This window comes from Suncus etruscus, chromosome 3 (genome assembly GCF_024139225.1).
Source record: "Suncus etruscus isolate mSunEtr1 chromosome 3, mSunEtr1.pri.cur, whole genome shotgun sequence".
NCBI lineage: Eukaryota > Metazoa > Chordata > Mammalia > Eulipotyphla > Soricidae > Suncus > Suncus etruscus.
In genome coordinates this window covers 105,596,713-105,614,888 of record NC_064850.1, presented here as the reverse complement: position 1 = coordinate 105,614,888, position 18,176 = coordinate 105,596,713, and the positions used below count along the sequence as shown (strand labels likewise).

At 33.0% G+C, this 18,176-nt stretch overlaps 1 protein-coding gene across 1 annotated transcript in view; it reads left to right on the top strand.

The window, feature by feature from the left end:
- The window catches only part of GLRB (glycine receptor beta), an 82,882-nt gene that overhangs the window by 26,122 nt on the left and 38,584 nt on the right, over positions 1 to 18,176 (top strand). The window contains exons 3-4 of the mRNA XM_049769621.1: positions 2,161 to 2,267; positions 4,102 to 4,169. Coding sequence (XP_049625578.1) covers positions 2,161 to 2,267; positions 4,102 to 4,169 — 175 coding nt within the window. The remainder of the gene's footprint in view (positions 1 to 2,160; positions 2,268 to 4,101; positions 4,170 to 18,176) is intronic.

Here is an 18,176-nt window from a genome sequence, read left to right as displayed (position 1 = left end):
CATAAACTCATTCTCTTAAGTATTTTCTATCTTTTCATAGGGGGTGATATTTGACAATAAAGAGGTTACAATTTTACCTGTGAACCATTGGAAAATCTCACTACCATCCCTGGGTCTCTGTAGCTGAGAATTATCATAGACACAATGGTTTTAAGCAATTAAAAATTGTATTATGTCTTATCTCTTGGAAGGTTCAACTAAATTATCATATTCAAAATATTTTGTAGATTGTTTCTAATGTTAATTGAAAATCTTGTCTATCAATTTAGATTATTTTGAAAGTTTTTCCTTAATATCAGTCACTTCTCATAGTGTTTGTCTTTCTCACTAGATTTTCCCCCCACTAAATTTTTTAATTAACACAAAACTGAATTGCCACAACCAAGGGGGTTTTGTTATTTGTTTTGTTTATTTTTGTTTATTTGCTTGGTTTTTGGGTCATACCTGGCAATGCTAAGAGGTTACTTCTGGCTCAGTTACTCAAGAATCTCTCCTAGCTGTGCTTGGGTAACCATATATGCTATGGTTTGAAAACAGATTGGCCAAGTGCAAGACAAGTACACTATTGCTCCAGCCCCCACACTGAGATTTCAAGGCAATGCTAAGCTAATTTCATTTACATATGCTTTGTACAAATTAATAGCATATATGAAATTGATACTTACCATTGTTAATTCATATTTAGTGCTAGATACTTCAAGTAGCTTTAATCCTGTGAGTGGTTTAGAGTTCAGAAAATATGAATATGTTTACCCCAAACTGTCAATATAATATTAGTAATCCTAAAATTAGTAAAGAAAAGTAGTAAAATAAAATAGAATAATAAAAAGTATTTTTCATGAACTTCTGAAAAACCTTCAAAAAATGTTGTTTACTTAAAAAAATTAGAACACACCTGACAGTGCTCAGGGCTATTTCTGATTCTGTGTTCCTGGGGAACATATGTACTGCTGGGAATAGAATGAGGGTTAGCCAGGTGCAAGGCAAGTTCCTTATTCCTTGTACTATCTCCAGCCTCAGAAACCTTTCTTTTTTTATAAGGTCACACACATAGAAGTGCTTGGAAAACCTTAAAGCTAATTAATGACTTAAGGATGAGTCTGCAGGGGTTGAACTGCAAGCCTTTTAGGTGCATTGCATTTTCACAGGAGCTAATTTCTTAGCACTGAATTGGGTTTTAAAATCTCTAAAGTTTGTGTGTGTGTGTGTGTGTGTGTGTGTGTGTTTGTGTGTGTGTTTTAAGACCTTAAGCAGCTACTAATCTAGTTAAGATTCATTGTTCAAATTAATTAAAATATAAAGATATGGCAGGTCTTAAAAAATTCTGCTGAAGAGCCTGAGATAGTGCAGCAAGCTTTATACTAATAGCACTCAAGAGTATTTCTCCTTGTTTCATGTGTCTGGTAATGGAGAATTGCTTTTAACAATTTTCCCCCTGGATTAACGTTTTCTCAAAGAGAACATTCACTGTTTATTCTTTGAGAAATACAATTCCATCTGTATCAGTATGACTATTTTGGATTTTTAACGCTGTGTATGTACTCCTCTCTTTATCTATAGACATAGTTATTTTATATGCTTTTTTTTGGTTTATGGGCCACATCCCAGGGGTTTCTCCGGCTATGTGCTCAGAAATCACTCCTGGCTTGGGAGAACATGTGGGAGGCCAAGGATCAAACTCAGGTCCGACCTAGGTCAGCCATGTGCAAGGCAAATGCACTACTGCTGTGCTATTGCTCTGGCACATTCATATACTTTTAATTTTTTATTTATTTTTTTGAGACCTCATGTACTTTTTTTAAACACTATTGCTCAGAAAACTAATACACTTGACTCAAATATGATTTTTCTTTTAGTATTGTTTTCATCCCCTTTATGTTAGATTGTGAAACATGTGGCTTCATCACAAGTAAAATGTTCATAAAAGAAAGCAATATAGTACTACATAAGGCTGTTTTATAAAATGACAAGTGCTAAGAACTTCTTTGGTTTGTTTTCTAACAATATTTGACACTGTCTACTCATTTCAATTTAATTCTTGCTATAGCTGGGAACTTTTCTCCAAATGCAATTATTCTCTCATGAAAAGTATCCATTTTTGTTGCTTCCTGTCCTAAAATATTCATCAAGGTTTTGTCCTGTTTTCTTTTTATTCTTTAGCCAGCAGTCAGCAGAGGACCTTGCCCGTGTACCTGCCAACTCCACGAGCAATATCTTGAATAGGCTGTTGGTTAGTTATGATCCCAGGATAAGGCCAAATTTCAAAGGTTTGTTTGTTTCTTTACAAAACCTTCATTATTTGCAGCTAAAAATTACACCAATGTAAAATTACACCAATGTAAAATCATTTATTAGTGATATTCAAAACAATCAAAGTTTGAAATGCCAAATGACCTATTACTTACTGGAAATAAAAAGTTTCATGTTGAAAATACTCAAAGATAGCCAAATTATAAATCTATTTTGTATGATTCCCATTTAAAAAAATCTACAAAATGGTGAATTTTGTGAATTAATCAGCTACCTCTTTAATGATTTTTAAAGTATTTACTATTCTTAATCTGAAAAATTAAAACTTTAGATTCTGGATACAAATCTGGTTTTATTCATGGACATTAGTATTGTAATTTGTTGAAGAATTTCATAAATTCATTTTTAGACATTGAATACTTCTATAGGTGTTTAGATTTCTTTAGCATTTCACATTAATTTTTGTGAAAATTATGTCCTTTTGCTACAATATGATGTATAGTTTACAAAAGAATGTTAAAGCCTTGTAAAGAAAGATGATTATGTTTTCTACATTGTTTTTGCTTTATCCAAATAATATTTATCATGCCTTTCAAAAGCCAAAATCATACTTACAATAAAAGTTTAAGATTGTATAGCTGCACGATGTTTTGTATTTTTCTTGCTTTGATTTTATGTTTATTTTGTTCTTTTGATGATATATGTGATAGAAAATGTTATAGGGAAAAAAAACTCATCTGAAAAACTGTAATCTTAGTTGCTGGTTAAAGACAGGTATTAATGTAGATCAGATTAGCATTATAAACTTGTTTTTTTTTTTTCTGCAAAGAAAAAAAAAGTCAGCAGCTGCTTCTAGTCAACTGAAGTTATACAACTATGTTGTAAAAACAGAAGTTTTTGTTCATTACCAGAACCTATTCAGTTACTTTCAACAACAGCCCTGGTCTGGGTTGTCACATGTCTACTATATATTGATTCACCACCTGTTTTTCATCAGTCAGTGGTTCTATGGCTAAAAGGCTAAGTTCACATTTTGCCTTTCTCTTTGTTATCCCAACCAACAACCTCAATGAGTAAAGAAATAAAAATTTGCGAAATTATTCCTTACATTTTCTCCATGAACTTTTTTATTATATTTCAATAGGTCAGGCAAATGTATATTTATGATGATTCTGTTCTATGTCTGATTAACTTCACAATTTTATGAGTGAAAATCATGCTATAGTAGTTGTAAATAAAATGTGCTGAATACTCCGTTTAATGGGAACCAAAATTAGTTATATTGATTATAAAAATACAAAAATCAGGGGCCAGAGAGATAGCACAACGGTAGAGTGTCTGCCTTGCATGCAGTCAATCCAGGACAGACGATGGTTCGAATGCTGGCATCCCATATGGTACTCCATGCCTGCCAGGATCGATTTCTGAGAGCAGACTCAGGATAACCCCTGAGCCTGAGCGTCACCAGGTGTGACCCAAAAACAAAACAAAACTAATACAAAAATCAAACCATATCTTAAATAAATAAATTTTCAAAAAATAATTTGTGTTTGATTATAATGAGTGTTCTAAGCTGATTTAAATGTTTCAGTGTAAGTATTTCCCCCAAAACATTATAATTTAAGAGATAAATATTTAGGAATAAATCATTTTGATTTTTATTATTATCCCAAATTAGAAAAAATAATTTACAATGGCAAAGATGATGTATTAAGACCATATATTTATAATTTTATATCCAATTTGGCTTTTAAAATATATTAAAGCCAAATGAATAAAATGTAAGTGTAAAAGTATGAGAATTTTCTCCAAGTGTTTTACAACTACTAAGTATATGCTAATTTTTTATAGGCATTCCTGTTGATGTAGTAGTCAACATTTTTATCAACAGCTTTGGATCCATTCAAGAGACAACAATGGTAAGGCAACTAATTTGTTATAATTATAATTTTAACTAGTGGATCATGAAAACAATTTTAAAACTGAAAAAAATATTAAGGAATAAATATATGCTTTCTTCCAGCATAATCTACCCAAATCCCCAGGTTAGGTTAAGTTAGTGATTTAAATACATATGCAATTTGCAATTCAAATTTAGCATTTTAATTTTTCTTTTGTTTTCTTTTGGGGGCTACACCCAGTTGGTGGCCAGTGCTTACTCCTGGTGCTTCACTCAGAGATCACTCTTGATGTTCTTGGGGAACTATATGGGATCTGTATCTAAAGAACACTGTATGGTCTGCCAAGTGTGAGACAAGCACCTTCCTACTCTTCTATTGTTCTTGATAAATTCAACTTTAATATTGCATTATAATTTATAGTCATGAATAAAATAATATACTTACTTTCAACAACTACTGGAATAATAACTGGAGAAGAATCTATAAAATACATACTCTGGAATAACTCCTTCCTCAATATCTTTCTAAAGCCGAGGATTCAAAAGCATTTAATAAGTCAGATTTATTTTTTCCCACTAATGAGTATCATTGTTCTCTGCTGTGCTAATTTTGTAATACTTGGAATAGAGAGTTGTGAATACAAAGAGGAAATTTGATTTTTATAAAATAAGAAAATGAAGTTCCTGAAAAGATTTGATATAATGGGAAAAATTGATAAGGAGCAGAAAGGAGTGCTTGTAGGCCCTTTGTTTATAGAAAGGGTGTCTGCTCTCTCTATGCTGAATGCTTATAAAGAATAATTAGTGATTAATGTGTAATGCATTTCTCACTCAACTTCTCAAAAGACATTTAATAAAGTTGTTTTTTGAAGTCATAGAAGATTATATTTGAGCTCACAAAATATTAGATTTATGCCCTTTATGAAAAGCCATGTGCTGAAGTGCTAATTCATGCAAGAGAAAAGACAACACATAAATCTTTTTAAGATACTATGCTTAAAGCACAGGTTTTGTTTAGTTTAGTTTTGCTTTGTTTTAATTTAATGTCACACACTAGACAAATAAGGATATAACACATTTAATACTTTGTTCTGAAGAGCAGCAAAATATGTTGTAAAATTATTGCATATCATATTTAAATTAAACTAAATTAGTTTATTAATCAAGATAGATGCCTAGTTTTGTATATGTAATTATAATATTTTCTGCTTTTGTAGAACCGTTTTATCCTAAATAACAGAAATTTAGACAGCATTGGACAATTATTAGAAAAGAAAAATTTGAGAATTATTTGAAGTTAGAGTATTGTTTTACATAATTACTATATTTTCAGGCATATAACATGACTTTTTAACCCACGAAAATCTTCTTAAAAGTCGGGGGTCGTCTTATACACCAGTATACAGCGTGCTGAAACTTACTCCAGCTTCAGGAACCAGTGATCCTCCCCCCTTTTACCTCCTCATCCCATCCAGCTGCCAGGCATCATCACTCAGTCTGCTGTTTCTCCTGATTAATTTTTCAAGGCACATAGAGGTGCTGAGTTACCGTGTAGCATCATATCCAGGCGCTGGGTATGCGGCTTTCTGGTGCTCAGTCCTTTGTTCAGCTTTTATGGGACACAGAGGAGGCGCTCTGTCTCTCACTAGTTGTCCTATTAATCACTGCACCTCAGCTGCTTTTGTAGGAGCCGCCTCTCCCTGCTTTCAATGTAGATCACAATTAAAAAATCACAGTCACTCACTACAAATTACAAATGTAAAATGATTGTTGGTGTACATTAAAAGAGAGATAGTCATACAGCGAATATAGTTCAAACACTAATAACAGGAAAAGTAGGGGGGTCATCTTATACACCTAGTCATCTTATATGCTGGAGAATATGGTATTTGAAAAAGGGTCTTTGAATTTAAATCTAAAATTTATTTAAAATTTCACTGCAAAGATAGCTAGTTCAGTATTGAGCACTAGAAGAAAGTTCTAAAAGAAGATAATGATTACCATAAGACATTCAGGACATTCATTATTTATAAATGTAGTTAGTCTGTCTAAGTACTTCACTTTATAAGAGTAAGAAATGATTTCTCCTATGACTCAGTAACAGATTTGTTTGGTCCCTGTGCACTTTATAGTATCCTGCTTATTGTTACATTGCACCCATCATCCTAAAATACCACTTGTTAGAAATATCTCTGTCTTGCAGCTCATTCAATGATTATTTTTCTCCCATAAATCAAGATGTGTTAGAACTTGGTAGGAATCATTATTATGTATATTATTGAAAAATAATTGGACTTCTTCCAAATATCAGACACTTAAACTTCTCTTAATTACAGCAGTATAATTCATAATTCTATTGCATTAAAACACCAGAGGGAATGAGATGTTAGAAAAGGTAGACTTTGCTTACAATTTACTTGATGATGATTATTAAATATCTCATGATTGCTAACATAATATTCCGCATAGACTCATCAGATTAGCTAGTGAGTCAAAGTACTTCTTGCTGGGAACTAGTCCAACTAGTTCTTATCATGAAGTCTTTGCCCCACTGTTTATCTCAAATCTTAATCTCTTATCTTTTAATCAGAGCTTTTAGACTGATTCTGACTCACATTAACCCTTTTTTAAAATTCCTATCTTTTATCTTTATCATTTGTCTATTACTAAACTCTAAACCCTTCTTTACTTGTCACTAAACAATTCTTGTTCATATTTTTTTCTTTAAATTACAATAAACAGCTTAAAGTCAGGAACAGTGCAACATGCCTCTTTATTTTACATAGTATTTAGCTTCAATAAGAACTCAGTAAATAGTGACTCTATAAAAAATAATTTCTTAAATTTCTATGCTGATAGAATAAGTAAAAAATAAATTATGTATTTTTTATCTTGCACAACGTGAATTAAGGTAGCCATAAAAGAATTGGTAGAGGGGCCCGGAGAGATAGCACAGCGGCGTTTGCCTTGCAAAGCAGCTGATACAGGACCTAAGGTGATTGGTTCAAATCCCGGTGTTCCATATGGTCCCCCGTGCCTGTCAGGAGCTATTTCTGAGCAGACAGCCAGGAGTAACCCCTGAGCACCGCCGGGTGTGACCCAAAATAAAAAAATAAAAGAACTGGTAGAGCACATTTAGACTGATAATCCCCATTAGACAAAAACCAAATTGTTACCTGGTTAAATAAAAGTTGAAATAATGTTCTTACTTTATAGTATTTATATTGGAATTAAAAAATTATCCTACAAAATCATATATGTTATATCTGCTATTTCTTTTCAGAAGTAACCTATGAAAATTAAATTGCCTTTCACACTACACAGTGCAGACAAAGCCCAGATATTGGGACTAAGAAAGAGCAGTAGCCATACTTATCAAATTTTTTAATGTTGCATTTTGACATCATTTTAATGATTTTGCCTTCAGCAGTATGTATTTTATAATACCTATGAAATATATTTTATAAACTTGACTTTTAAGGCCATCAAGCATTTACAATTGATTTTTTAAAAAAATATATAAATGTCTAATACCTTTTGCAAAATAGTTATTAAAAAGACAAGCTATTAAGATATACAGATAGCATTAAAATATTTTCTAAGGGAAAAATAAATCTAGATAAAACTTGTTTCTCAATGCGTGTTATAAACATTATCATAACTGATAATAATTACTCACAAGTGGAAATAAATGGGCATATACCATAAATAGATGTAATATTAAGAGATATTATTACATGGGTGGGTTTACATTATTTCTCTCCATTTATTAAGCATATTTAACAAATATAGTTATAAGCTACTTAAAGTATTTTATAAGTATAGACACATGCATATAATAATTTATGGTGAAAATATTTATTCATAAAGTTAATAATATGTTCACAACTCACATTTTACCAATTTTGGAGATAAGATTTAAGTTCTGCTCTTAGAAAATTTTCAATTCTGTAACTCAGTCTTATTTATATCGTTGCAGTTTCTATATGATTTATTTGTTCTACAGATGCTACTTATTTTATTATTGAAATTCTGTGCTATTTCTCTAACCTCTCTTGTATCCCTCATTCCAAGGCCCTTAACAATTTCTTTCCTATTAATTTCCTATTAATTTAAATTTATTTTTAAAAATATTTTTAAGAATTCATACATAAACAATAATGTGAAATGTTTGTCTCTCTGACATTTTTATTCCACTTAGCTTAATGTCCTCCCCATTTATCCATGTTGTTGCCAGCAATAAACGTCTCATCCTTTATTTCAAAGGATGAATAGTTAGTTAGCACATTGTATGTGTATATCACATTTTTTAGTACTTGAATTTGTAACAGTATAGCTTGATTACATAGCTCAGACAATTAATTTTTTTTTTATAAAATGTTGCTATTTGGTCTGCGTAGACAGTATAGCAAACAGAATGGTTGCCTTGAATGCTGCCAAGCTGATTTCAATTCCAGGAACCACATATGTTGCCCTGAGCACTGCCAAAAATGATCCCTGAGCAATGAACCAGGAGAAAACACTAAACCCAGTCAGGTGTTCCCCCACCAAAAAAAAAAAAAAAAAAAAAAAAGACAGTGGAGGCCAGAGCGATAGTAAAATAAGGCATTTGTCTTGTGTGAGGCCAATCTGAGTTCTATTCCAGCATCCCATTGGTTCCCAGAGCCCATCAGACTCCAAGTGCAGAGCCAAAAGTAACCCCTAAGCACTGACTGGTGTGCCCCCAAACCCCTCCCCCCCAAAAAAAATCAAAATCCTCGATGAATACTTGCAGACAAAGGTTCTGGGTTTTTGTTTTTAATTGTCTGTTTAGATAAACATCTAGAAAAGATTGCCGGAATTTTTGGAGGGAGGAAGGGTCGGAGACACACCTGTGATTCTCGGAACTTGCTAGTTTTGTACTAAGATTTCTGTTGCTGCTTACAGGACCATATGAAGTTGCTGGTTATAGAACCAAGGTTAATTTTATGTACACAAAATAAAAGCCTTAATTTTTGAACTTTCTTTGTGGTCCCTGATAGTTCTGTTATAATTTCTTTCTTTTTTTTTTTTTTTTTTTTTTTAGTTTTGTTTTGTTTGGGGACACACCCACTGGTGCTCAGGGTTTACTCCTGGCTCTGTGCTCAGAAATCACTCCTGGCAGGCTCCGGGGACCATATGGGATGCCGGGGATCGAACCTGGGTTTGTCCTGGGTCAGCTGTGTGCAAGACAAGGACCGCTATACTATCTCTACAGACAGAGTTCTGTTATAATTTCTTGAGGAACCTCCCTATTATGTTTCAACTTTCCTAGTTTTCATTCCTATCAGGAGTGCAGTTTTTCCTATTTCTCCACATCCTTACCAACACTTCATATCTTGTCTTTTTGATAAATCCCAGAGAGATTTGTTCCTTAAAAACAAAATAAAATAAAGTCCCCCAAACTAAGCTTTGGAAAGTAGAGAGTAAATATTTGTGTAAATTTGCAGCAGTGGTTTCAAACAGGTACTGGTCCACAGCCTCTGTTGCAGGTACTGTTCAGCAGGTTTACTAAGGTTGGAAATCATTGCTTTGGGTATAGCTACCTGTCCATGTGCCAATATGTAGGATAGATACCAGTTTGCAGTTCAAAAAAGGTTGATGAACACTTGTATATACCACTTGAGTTGTAAATCTATTTTTCATTTTATGTCTCATATCCACCAACAAATGAAAATTACAAAATATTGTGCAGCAGTAATTAATTGCATTCTAATGATCAATTTCTATTTTATTGTCATGTATCTTCATTGTACTTGTCATCTTATCTTTAATATAATATTTTAAGTAGAGAAAGTACTGGAGAAAAATGCACCATTGACATTAGTTTACAGCCATTTGTGCACTTTTTCTTTATTATTGGTAATCCACTAGAAATATTTTCCTTCAAAGAACTGATAAAGTTCTAAAATTCAGGAAGCTTCAGCATCGACCAACTCTTTCCTCCTAATTTAAACCTTTCTACCTGAACCAGCAGTTACATTTTCCAGAAAGCCTGGGGCAGATGCAGAGCTTGGGGTTAAGGCGCTATAAATAACACCAAGTCAGGTGGCGGACAGATGTAGGGCAACTTCTGAAAGGAGAAGGCTACTTAGTCTTCTGATGTATAAAGTTGATGATCAAAGACACAGTCAAGGTTATAGACTCGGACATTGTTGTTAGGAAATTTTTACACTTCTATTTGGAAAACATTTCTTCCTAGTTATTCAGTTTTGTTTTTATTTTTCATTGCAATGCTAAATATTGCTGTTGAATCTAAGCTTAATCTTACATTTACTCACAAAACATTATTTCATCCTGGAAGAAAACTGACAACTTCAGCTTATTTATGTATCATTTTATAGCTTTGCATTTCCTGTTTCTTGTACCTTTGTGTTCATTTGTATTCTTTCACCTTATTTTTTTTTTGAGGGTATCCTTTTGGATTTGGGGCACCCATCAGTAGCCAAATAGCTACCTCTGACTCTGTGCTTAGACTCACAGTGAAGGTGCTTGGGGGCAATATGTAGCACCAGGGATTAAACAGAGCCAGCTACTTGAAATGTAAGAGTCTTAGCCCTGGTACTACCACTCCAGCCCCTTTGAAAGTTCTAATGATTAAGCCTACACATTAATATATCCTGATACATACCAAAATTGTCAAAGGTAATAATCCCAATTTGAAGTTGCTACAAGAGCAACTTTTAACTCTTTTCACTTTTGTAATAATGCTGTGACAATGAAAAGTAAAAACCAGGGAGAGAATGTTTTGTTAGAAGATAGATGACTTCTGTTCTATGGTTATACTCATATTTGTTGTTTTTCCATAAAGTTATTACCTTTGGCTTAAATAAGTGATTTTCATAATTGGAAATATGAAATATTCCCATGGAGAAAAAACTGGGCTTTGTAGTATACTTATACACTTTGCCTGTCTACACAGGCACTTTGCCTCATCAGAAATACATTAGAGTTTTTTATGGAAATAAGTTTGTTTATACAATGCACTTTTTTCTTTGGTATAGCCATGCATTGTAATTATATTGAATTATTATTGCCCTGCAGTGCACAGTCATTTCAAACTTTCTATGGCTTTCTGCTGCATAGTTTTCTGTTTGTTTTAATAATCAATTTAAATTTATTTTTCTTGAACAACATAGTTGTGCCTGTCAAGAAAAAAATCACACTTAGGTTAATCTTCAAAGAGTTTAATTATAGTTCTTAGCAATCGTTCATCTTTATTGCTTGAAAAGCAATTTTAGTTTTTAGATTTTCATTCTGTATGTGGGTTTTAAACACATTCTTTAAATACTTCTTATTTTCATATTTTTTTATGTTTGTTACTTTTGTTAAATGTACTGCAAGAATTATTATAGGATGACAGAGAGATATTTTCCCAGTTCTTTTGTTTGTTTTTCGGTCACACTCAATGGTGCTCAGGGTTTACACCTTGTTCTGTGTTTAGAGATCATTCCTGGTGGGTGCAAGAGACCTTATGGTATATTGGGGATAGAATCCAGGTCTTCTTTATGGAAGATAAGTACCCTATCCATTGTACTATGACTCTGGTCCCTATCTCTTTTAACTTTTACCAAAGAGAATTTTAAAGTGGCTTTGCATTCATTTTTCCCCTATTAATCATGCATTTTATACCCTGTGTGTGGGATTAAATAATGATTTTCTCATAATGTCCACAGCCTAATCTCTGAAACTGTTAATATGGTTTCACAAGGTAAAAGTATTATTACATGTTTGATCTATTAAAGACTTTTTGGTTTGTTGTTGTTATCAACAGCCTTTGTTGTTGTTATCCATATGGACCTAATAAAAACACATTGTCCTTAGAGGTCAGAGGAGGTAGGAGGATAGTGATAGTTGACTGATCTGAAATTAGATGAGCAAGGCAGAGCCTGCCTATTCAATGAGGTGATTTCTACAGGCTCATAAAAGCACTGAAATAAATCCTCTCCAGGCCTCCAGAAAGAACTAGACCAGAAGACACTTTGACTGCAGTCCAGAAAACCTATTTTGTTACTTTGAAGGCCAGTACTGTGGTAATGGAGTTGTGTAAGCTCCTACAGTTGTTGGCAGCTCTGTTACAGTAACAAAAAAAAGTAATTTTCAGGGTGAAGAATTATGAATATTTTTTCTTCAAAATTGTCAAGGGATATGTCACTGTGGTTAATTTTTTGCAAATTCTGTTGCAAAGCTGTCTACCCAACTTTTTTCATAGTTGAAAATATCAAAATGATCATTTTTGGTAACCATTACTCAATTTTCACTATGAAAATCATAATTCTCTGAAAGAGAAATTGAGTTTTAGTAGTTAAAATGTTCTTTGTGAAAAATAATATAGTATAAGATATTATACTTTTCCTCTTTATTTTTGCCTTGCAGAAATATTTCTCAGACATATTAGTGGCTGATCACATTCTCTGTGGGTTCTGCATTGGGCAAGAAGGTAGAATGAGAAATGTCTAAGTTTTATTTTCTTCTTCTAGAAATGTGTCATTATCATCAATCAATTTGAGAAAACTAGGTATTAATAATACTGAACAAATTATTAAATATGTCAAAATGTCCAAAATAATTTTTTTATTCCTGCTCTTAAGAGAAATACATTTGACAGATTCTATATATCTAGACTCAGATTTTTCTAATCTAACACCTTTATAACTTTGTGTGGCATTATTGTGTCAGGTAGAAAACTCTTCTCTTAAGAATGAAATATTGATCTACAAACTTTTAATGTGCATAAAAATAAAAACTTTTAATGTGCATAAAAACTTTTAATGTGCATATTTAATGAATACTTAATATTTTTAAATATTAACAAATATTCTAATGAAAACTATAAAATAACAAAATAACTAAAATATTGCTCATAATTTATATTGGAAGTTAAATTTTAAATTTTTAAATTATGCTATATAGTTCCTAATGCTTAAATTGCAATCTTTTAAAGCTAAGCTTCTAAGAGCTCTGTTAATAGAACTTCAATTATAGTACAGCCAGATGTTATCAGAATGAGATTTATTTCCTTGAATGCTTATGTTTTAAATGATAATATAAATAAGTAAATAAGTTGTGGTATGTGACAGGTAGGTCAAAATAATAAGTAAAGAGGAGAGCACTCCTATCAACATAAAAATGTACTATGAATTAAATCATATTTAATATTGAATTTTCAATAAGACCTTCCATGTTTTTATGTTTGATTGTAAACTAGCTTAATTGCTGTGAAAAAATAGATTGAGTGTTAATTAGAACTACACATTTTTGGAGAACATTTATATTCCAGATAATGTCTAATAGTATGCTATTTAGAATGAATAATAAATAGTATTTGTCTAGTTCTTTAAAAACAATTAAGTAATTTCCCACTGATAAAATGAAGTCTGTTACTGATGGAAATTTGTTCATTGCAAAGTAAAAAATGGAGCTGTAATTATTGTCTCTAAGTAACTGAAAGTAAAAGTAAATAGGTTTCAAAGATATTTATACTAATAGAAGAGCATTTGAAATACCAATAACTGAAATTATCTGGAAATACTCATAAAACATTAATTAAAGCCAACTAACATGCTTTTTATTTTGATGAATTCTGATTCAAATTATTAATGAAACTGTGATGTTATAAAGCATCCTAATATATACATTGGCTAACTAAATCAAGAATTGCAAAGGCAAAGAGTTATGTAACTGAGAGAAAATCTCTGAAATATTTTTATAGCTAAATGATCTAAGATACTGAAATTGTGTAAAATAGTAAGCACCATTTTAGTGGTGTTCATTGTAATGTAATGCAATATAATGTAATATAACAGACATAGAAAATACTGTCAATGGTCACGACACCATTCAAATGGTAGACCTTGTTCTAAGCATGCATGAGTCTGATACTGCATGACCCTTTGCACTGCTGTTCTAGTCCTGTGGGTCCTGGATATTGCTAATAGATGTCCTTATAAAAATTTCTGGTTTTGAAGTGGATTCTAATAGACACAGAAAATGTATGTGGCATAATGAATATATACTAAAGTAGCTGAAAGGAAGCAGAGTTCAGAAGAAACTCAGTTAATATTTTGGCACCACTCCGGATATCAGTCTTCTTGTTATCTATATTATTAGATAGGAAAAGTCCCGTGTTCAATTTCCAATATTCTGCCATCTTGCTTCTCATATGCTGCTCTGTCAAAACTGTTCAAGCTGAGTCTTCACTGATTTTCTCATTGCCAAGAGTGCTTACTTTCATTTTACTTAACCCATTTTATGGAACTTGCTATTGACCCATCTCAAGCATTCTTCCTATTAATTCAGTATAGTCACATTTTCATGATTTTCTTCTTTCTTAGATTTTGAAGATACCCACTTTATTGCTTGTCCACCCTCCAAGTGTCTATTTTAAATAATGATATTGGGAAAACTACTTTAGTCCTACCTTTTTGTGTGTGGGGGGGGTGTCACACCCGGCAGTGCTCAGAGGTTACTCTTGGTTCCACGCTCAGAAATTGCACCTGCCCGGCACAGGGGACCATATGGGATGCCAGGATTTGAACCAATGACCTTCTGCATGAAAGGCAAACACCTTACCTCCATGCTATCTCTCCAACCCCAGTCCTAACTTTTTTGTATAGTTTTTAAGGCTCATTTATGTTTTAACATTTATATATATGTGATATGATATATATGATAGCTTCATTCCACAATGAATATGACATGTCTCATGAATATTATAATTTTTACATTTTGATAGACACCAACATCTTTTGGTTATGTGACTAATGTTGCTACAACCATAATTTACAAATAGTTAATATAAAATTTTTGTAGTTTCTGCTTTCAATTCTTTTTGTGTGTATATAACTTAATGGAATTATTCTACAGAATAATTTTGTTTAAAAGTCTATCATTTTTTTAAAACGCAAACAAACTTGCAGATAGTGAGGATATGTCAGTTATTAATTTTACACATTAATGAGGAGACCTATAGGATACTAAAACCAATGGAAAATTCAGGAGACTGAAAGAAAGAATGTCAAATTTAGATGTCAAAATTTAGATTCTAAATTAGATACAGACTTGTTTATGGCCATAGGTCCATGACCATGAAGGCATAAACTTTGGGAATATCTCTCTTACCTGACAGAATTCATTTTCATCTTGACCAGACAAAAATATGTTTTGATTTATCAGTCTTCTCTATGTTATCCAAATTTTCCAATTCTGAGCCTTAACAATAAATGGCAAGTTAGACAATTTTTTATTTTCCTAGAGAATCCTGAAGACTTTAGGTGGATTTATTAGAAAACCTTTTAGTATGATATTGAATGGATGTTGATATTTAATAGTACAATATAAAAACATGACAAGAAGATATAGTTTTGTGCCTAATCTTCACATTTAGTATGTTTTTTAAATTAACCAGTTGGGTTTTTTGTTTGTTTGTTTGTTTTTATAGTTTCATTTTCCTTTTTCTTTTTTTAGATATTGTCTTTATTTAAGCACCTTGTTTAACAACCATAATTATAGTTGGGTTTCAGTCATAAAAAGAACACCCCCTTCACCTGTGCAACATTCCCAACACCAATGACCCCAATCTCCCCACACACACACACCCTGCCTGTATACTAGACAGGTATTCCATTATTCCACTTCTCTCACTCATTGACATCGTCACCATAGTTGTCAGTGTAGTTATTTCTCTAACTGCACTCACCACCACTCTTTGTGGTGAGCTTCATGTTGTGAGCCAGTCCTTTGAGTTTGTTTTTTAGACCACAACTGGAGTGCTCAAGGCTTACTCCTTTATCTGTGTTTAGGGATCACTTCTATGGGGGTCAAGGGACTATTTGTGGTGCTAGGCATCAATCCAGATCAACCACGTTGTAAGGCATCTGCTGTCTCAATTTCTCTCTCTCTCCCTTTCTCTCTCTCTCTCTCTCTCTCTCTCTCTCTCTCTCTCTCTCTCTCTCTCTCTCTCTCTCCTCTTTCTCTTAGGTTTCTCTTTCTCACCTCTACAGTATGTATTTTTTAATTCAATTTTAAAATGTAGACATTTTATGTAAGTTTTATTTTCACAGGAAAATTAAGCAAAAAAATATAGTTTCCATATGCTTCTTGCCTATCCTAGTATATATGCCCAATTATCCTCCTTACCAATATACCTCATCAATTAGTATATTTGTTAGAATCAGTGAACTTACATTGACATATCACTTAAAGTTTATAATTTACAACTAGAATTTTTTTGTATTGTACATTGATAGATTTTGTTAAATTCATATAATATAAATCCACCATTATACCAAAGCCCCCAAATTCCCTATATTTTACAGTTTCATCTCTCCTTTACTCACTAAATTTACTCCTGGAAATTATTTATATATATGTATATATAATTTATCATAATTTTGTCCACATGTTTACGATATTATTAATGCTTATGGCTTTAATATGCACAGTGATCACATCTTACAGAAAAGTATCCACGGCCCTCTACCAATGAACTTATGTTCCCTTTAGTCCACCCATCCACTCCTCTCCCACCTATTCACTTGTCATTCTTTATTCTGTCATCTGGGTCTAAATGTTTCTCTTCATTTGAAACTTTACATTTTGTTTACTTATTTCTTTTACTCATCTAATATTTGTGATATTTTTTCCACACCTGGTGACGCTCAGGGCTTACTCCTGGTTATGTGCAGAGGTTCGTCCTGGGTTAGATGCGTGCAAGGCACGCTCCCTACTGCTGTGCTGCTGCTCAGGCCCTCCATCTGAATTGTTTTATTTTGTTTTGTTTTGGGGCTTCAGCTGGTGACACTCAGCTGTCACTCCTGGCTATGCGCTCAGAAATAGCTCCTGTCTTGGGGGACCATAGGGATGCTGGGGGATGTGAACCACGGTCAGTCCTAGGTCAGCCTCATGCAAGGCAAACACCCTACTGCTGCTCCACGGATCCAGCCCCTCCATCTGACTTTTATACAAAACTATCCAAGTTGTACTGAAGTGCATAATTTTATCATTGCTTTTGGTTTCATAGTCAAAATGGCTTAAGTCAAATTACAATATGCGACCCCGGGAACCCCGGCCCGCAGGGTGGATGAGGGTCATGAAGTTATTAGTGAGTCACGAAGAGGATTCCGGCCTGAAATAAAAGAGGGGCTGGGAGATAAAGAGACTCAAGGCGAAAAGTTCCGATCAAGAGTCCCAAGTTTATTGAAAGGGGGGCTAGGTTTTATAGCAAGCATGATCACGTTTTCAGACAAAAGAGGGGAAGGGGTGGTTCAGTACTTTTCCACCATAACATTCCCATACATCACATATTTTAAGGGGGGTTATTAGTGAGTTATACATTTACTAGCAGTGATCCTACTTTTACTATACTTCTACTATAAGTGATTCTGTTATACATTAACTATAAGTGATCCTGGGATGCTCTGTTCTGTTAACAATGCTACAGATCTAATCTCAACTTGTAGCCTTTACATAGCATGTTTGTTCTTTATCCATTTACCTCTGGTAAAAGCTTTTTTTTATGGTCAGCTTTTTCTTTTTAGGTTCATGGGGGAAGCACCACCAGTAACCTGTCACATACACAGACTTTTTGTCTTCTCAGGTATCAGAGACTCCATATTGCTCTCTAGTTAAAGGGCCTCCCACAACAATACCTTTACAAAAGAAACTTGGGCTAAAATTAAGACAACCTACCTATTGGGAAAACATATTTGTGAACATCAGAGAAAGGGATAATACCCATATTCTATGAAGAGGACAAATGGATTGTGAAAAAGCTTAGAAAAATTTTATACTACATGCTGAATTATATCATCATTAATTACTATGAGAGAAATGCAGTCTGAAGTGAGAATCACATATCTTCTCATACCACAAATGAGAATGGAATATGTTGAGAACACTGGAAACAATAAGTGTTGGCAGAGATATCATAAAACATAAATCTCATATTGTTGGGAATATTGTCTGGTTCATCCTCTGTGGAAAATATTGTATTTCTAAAATCTAAATT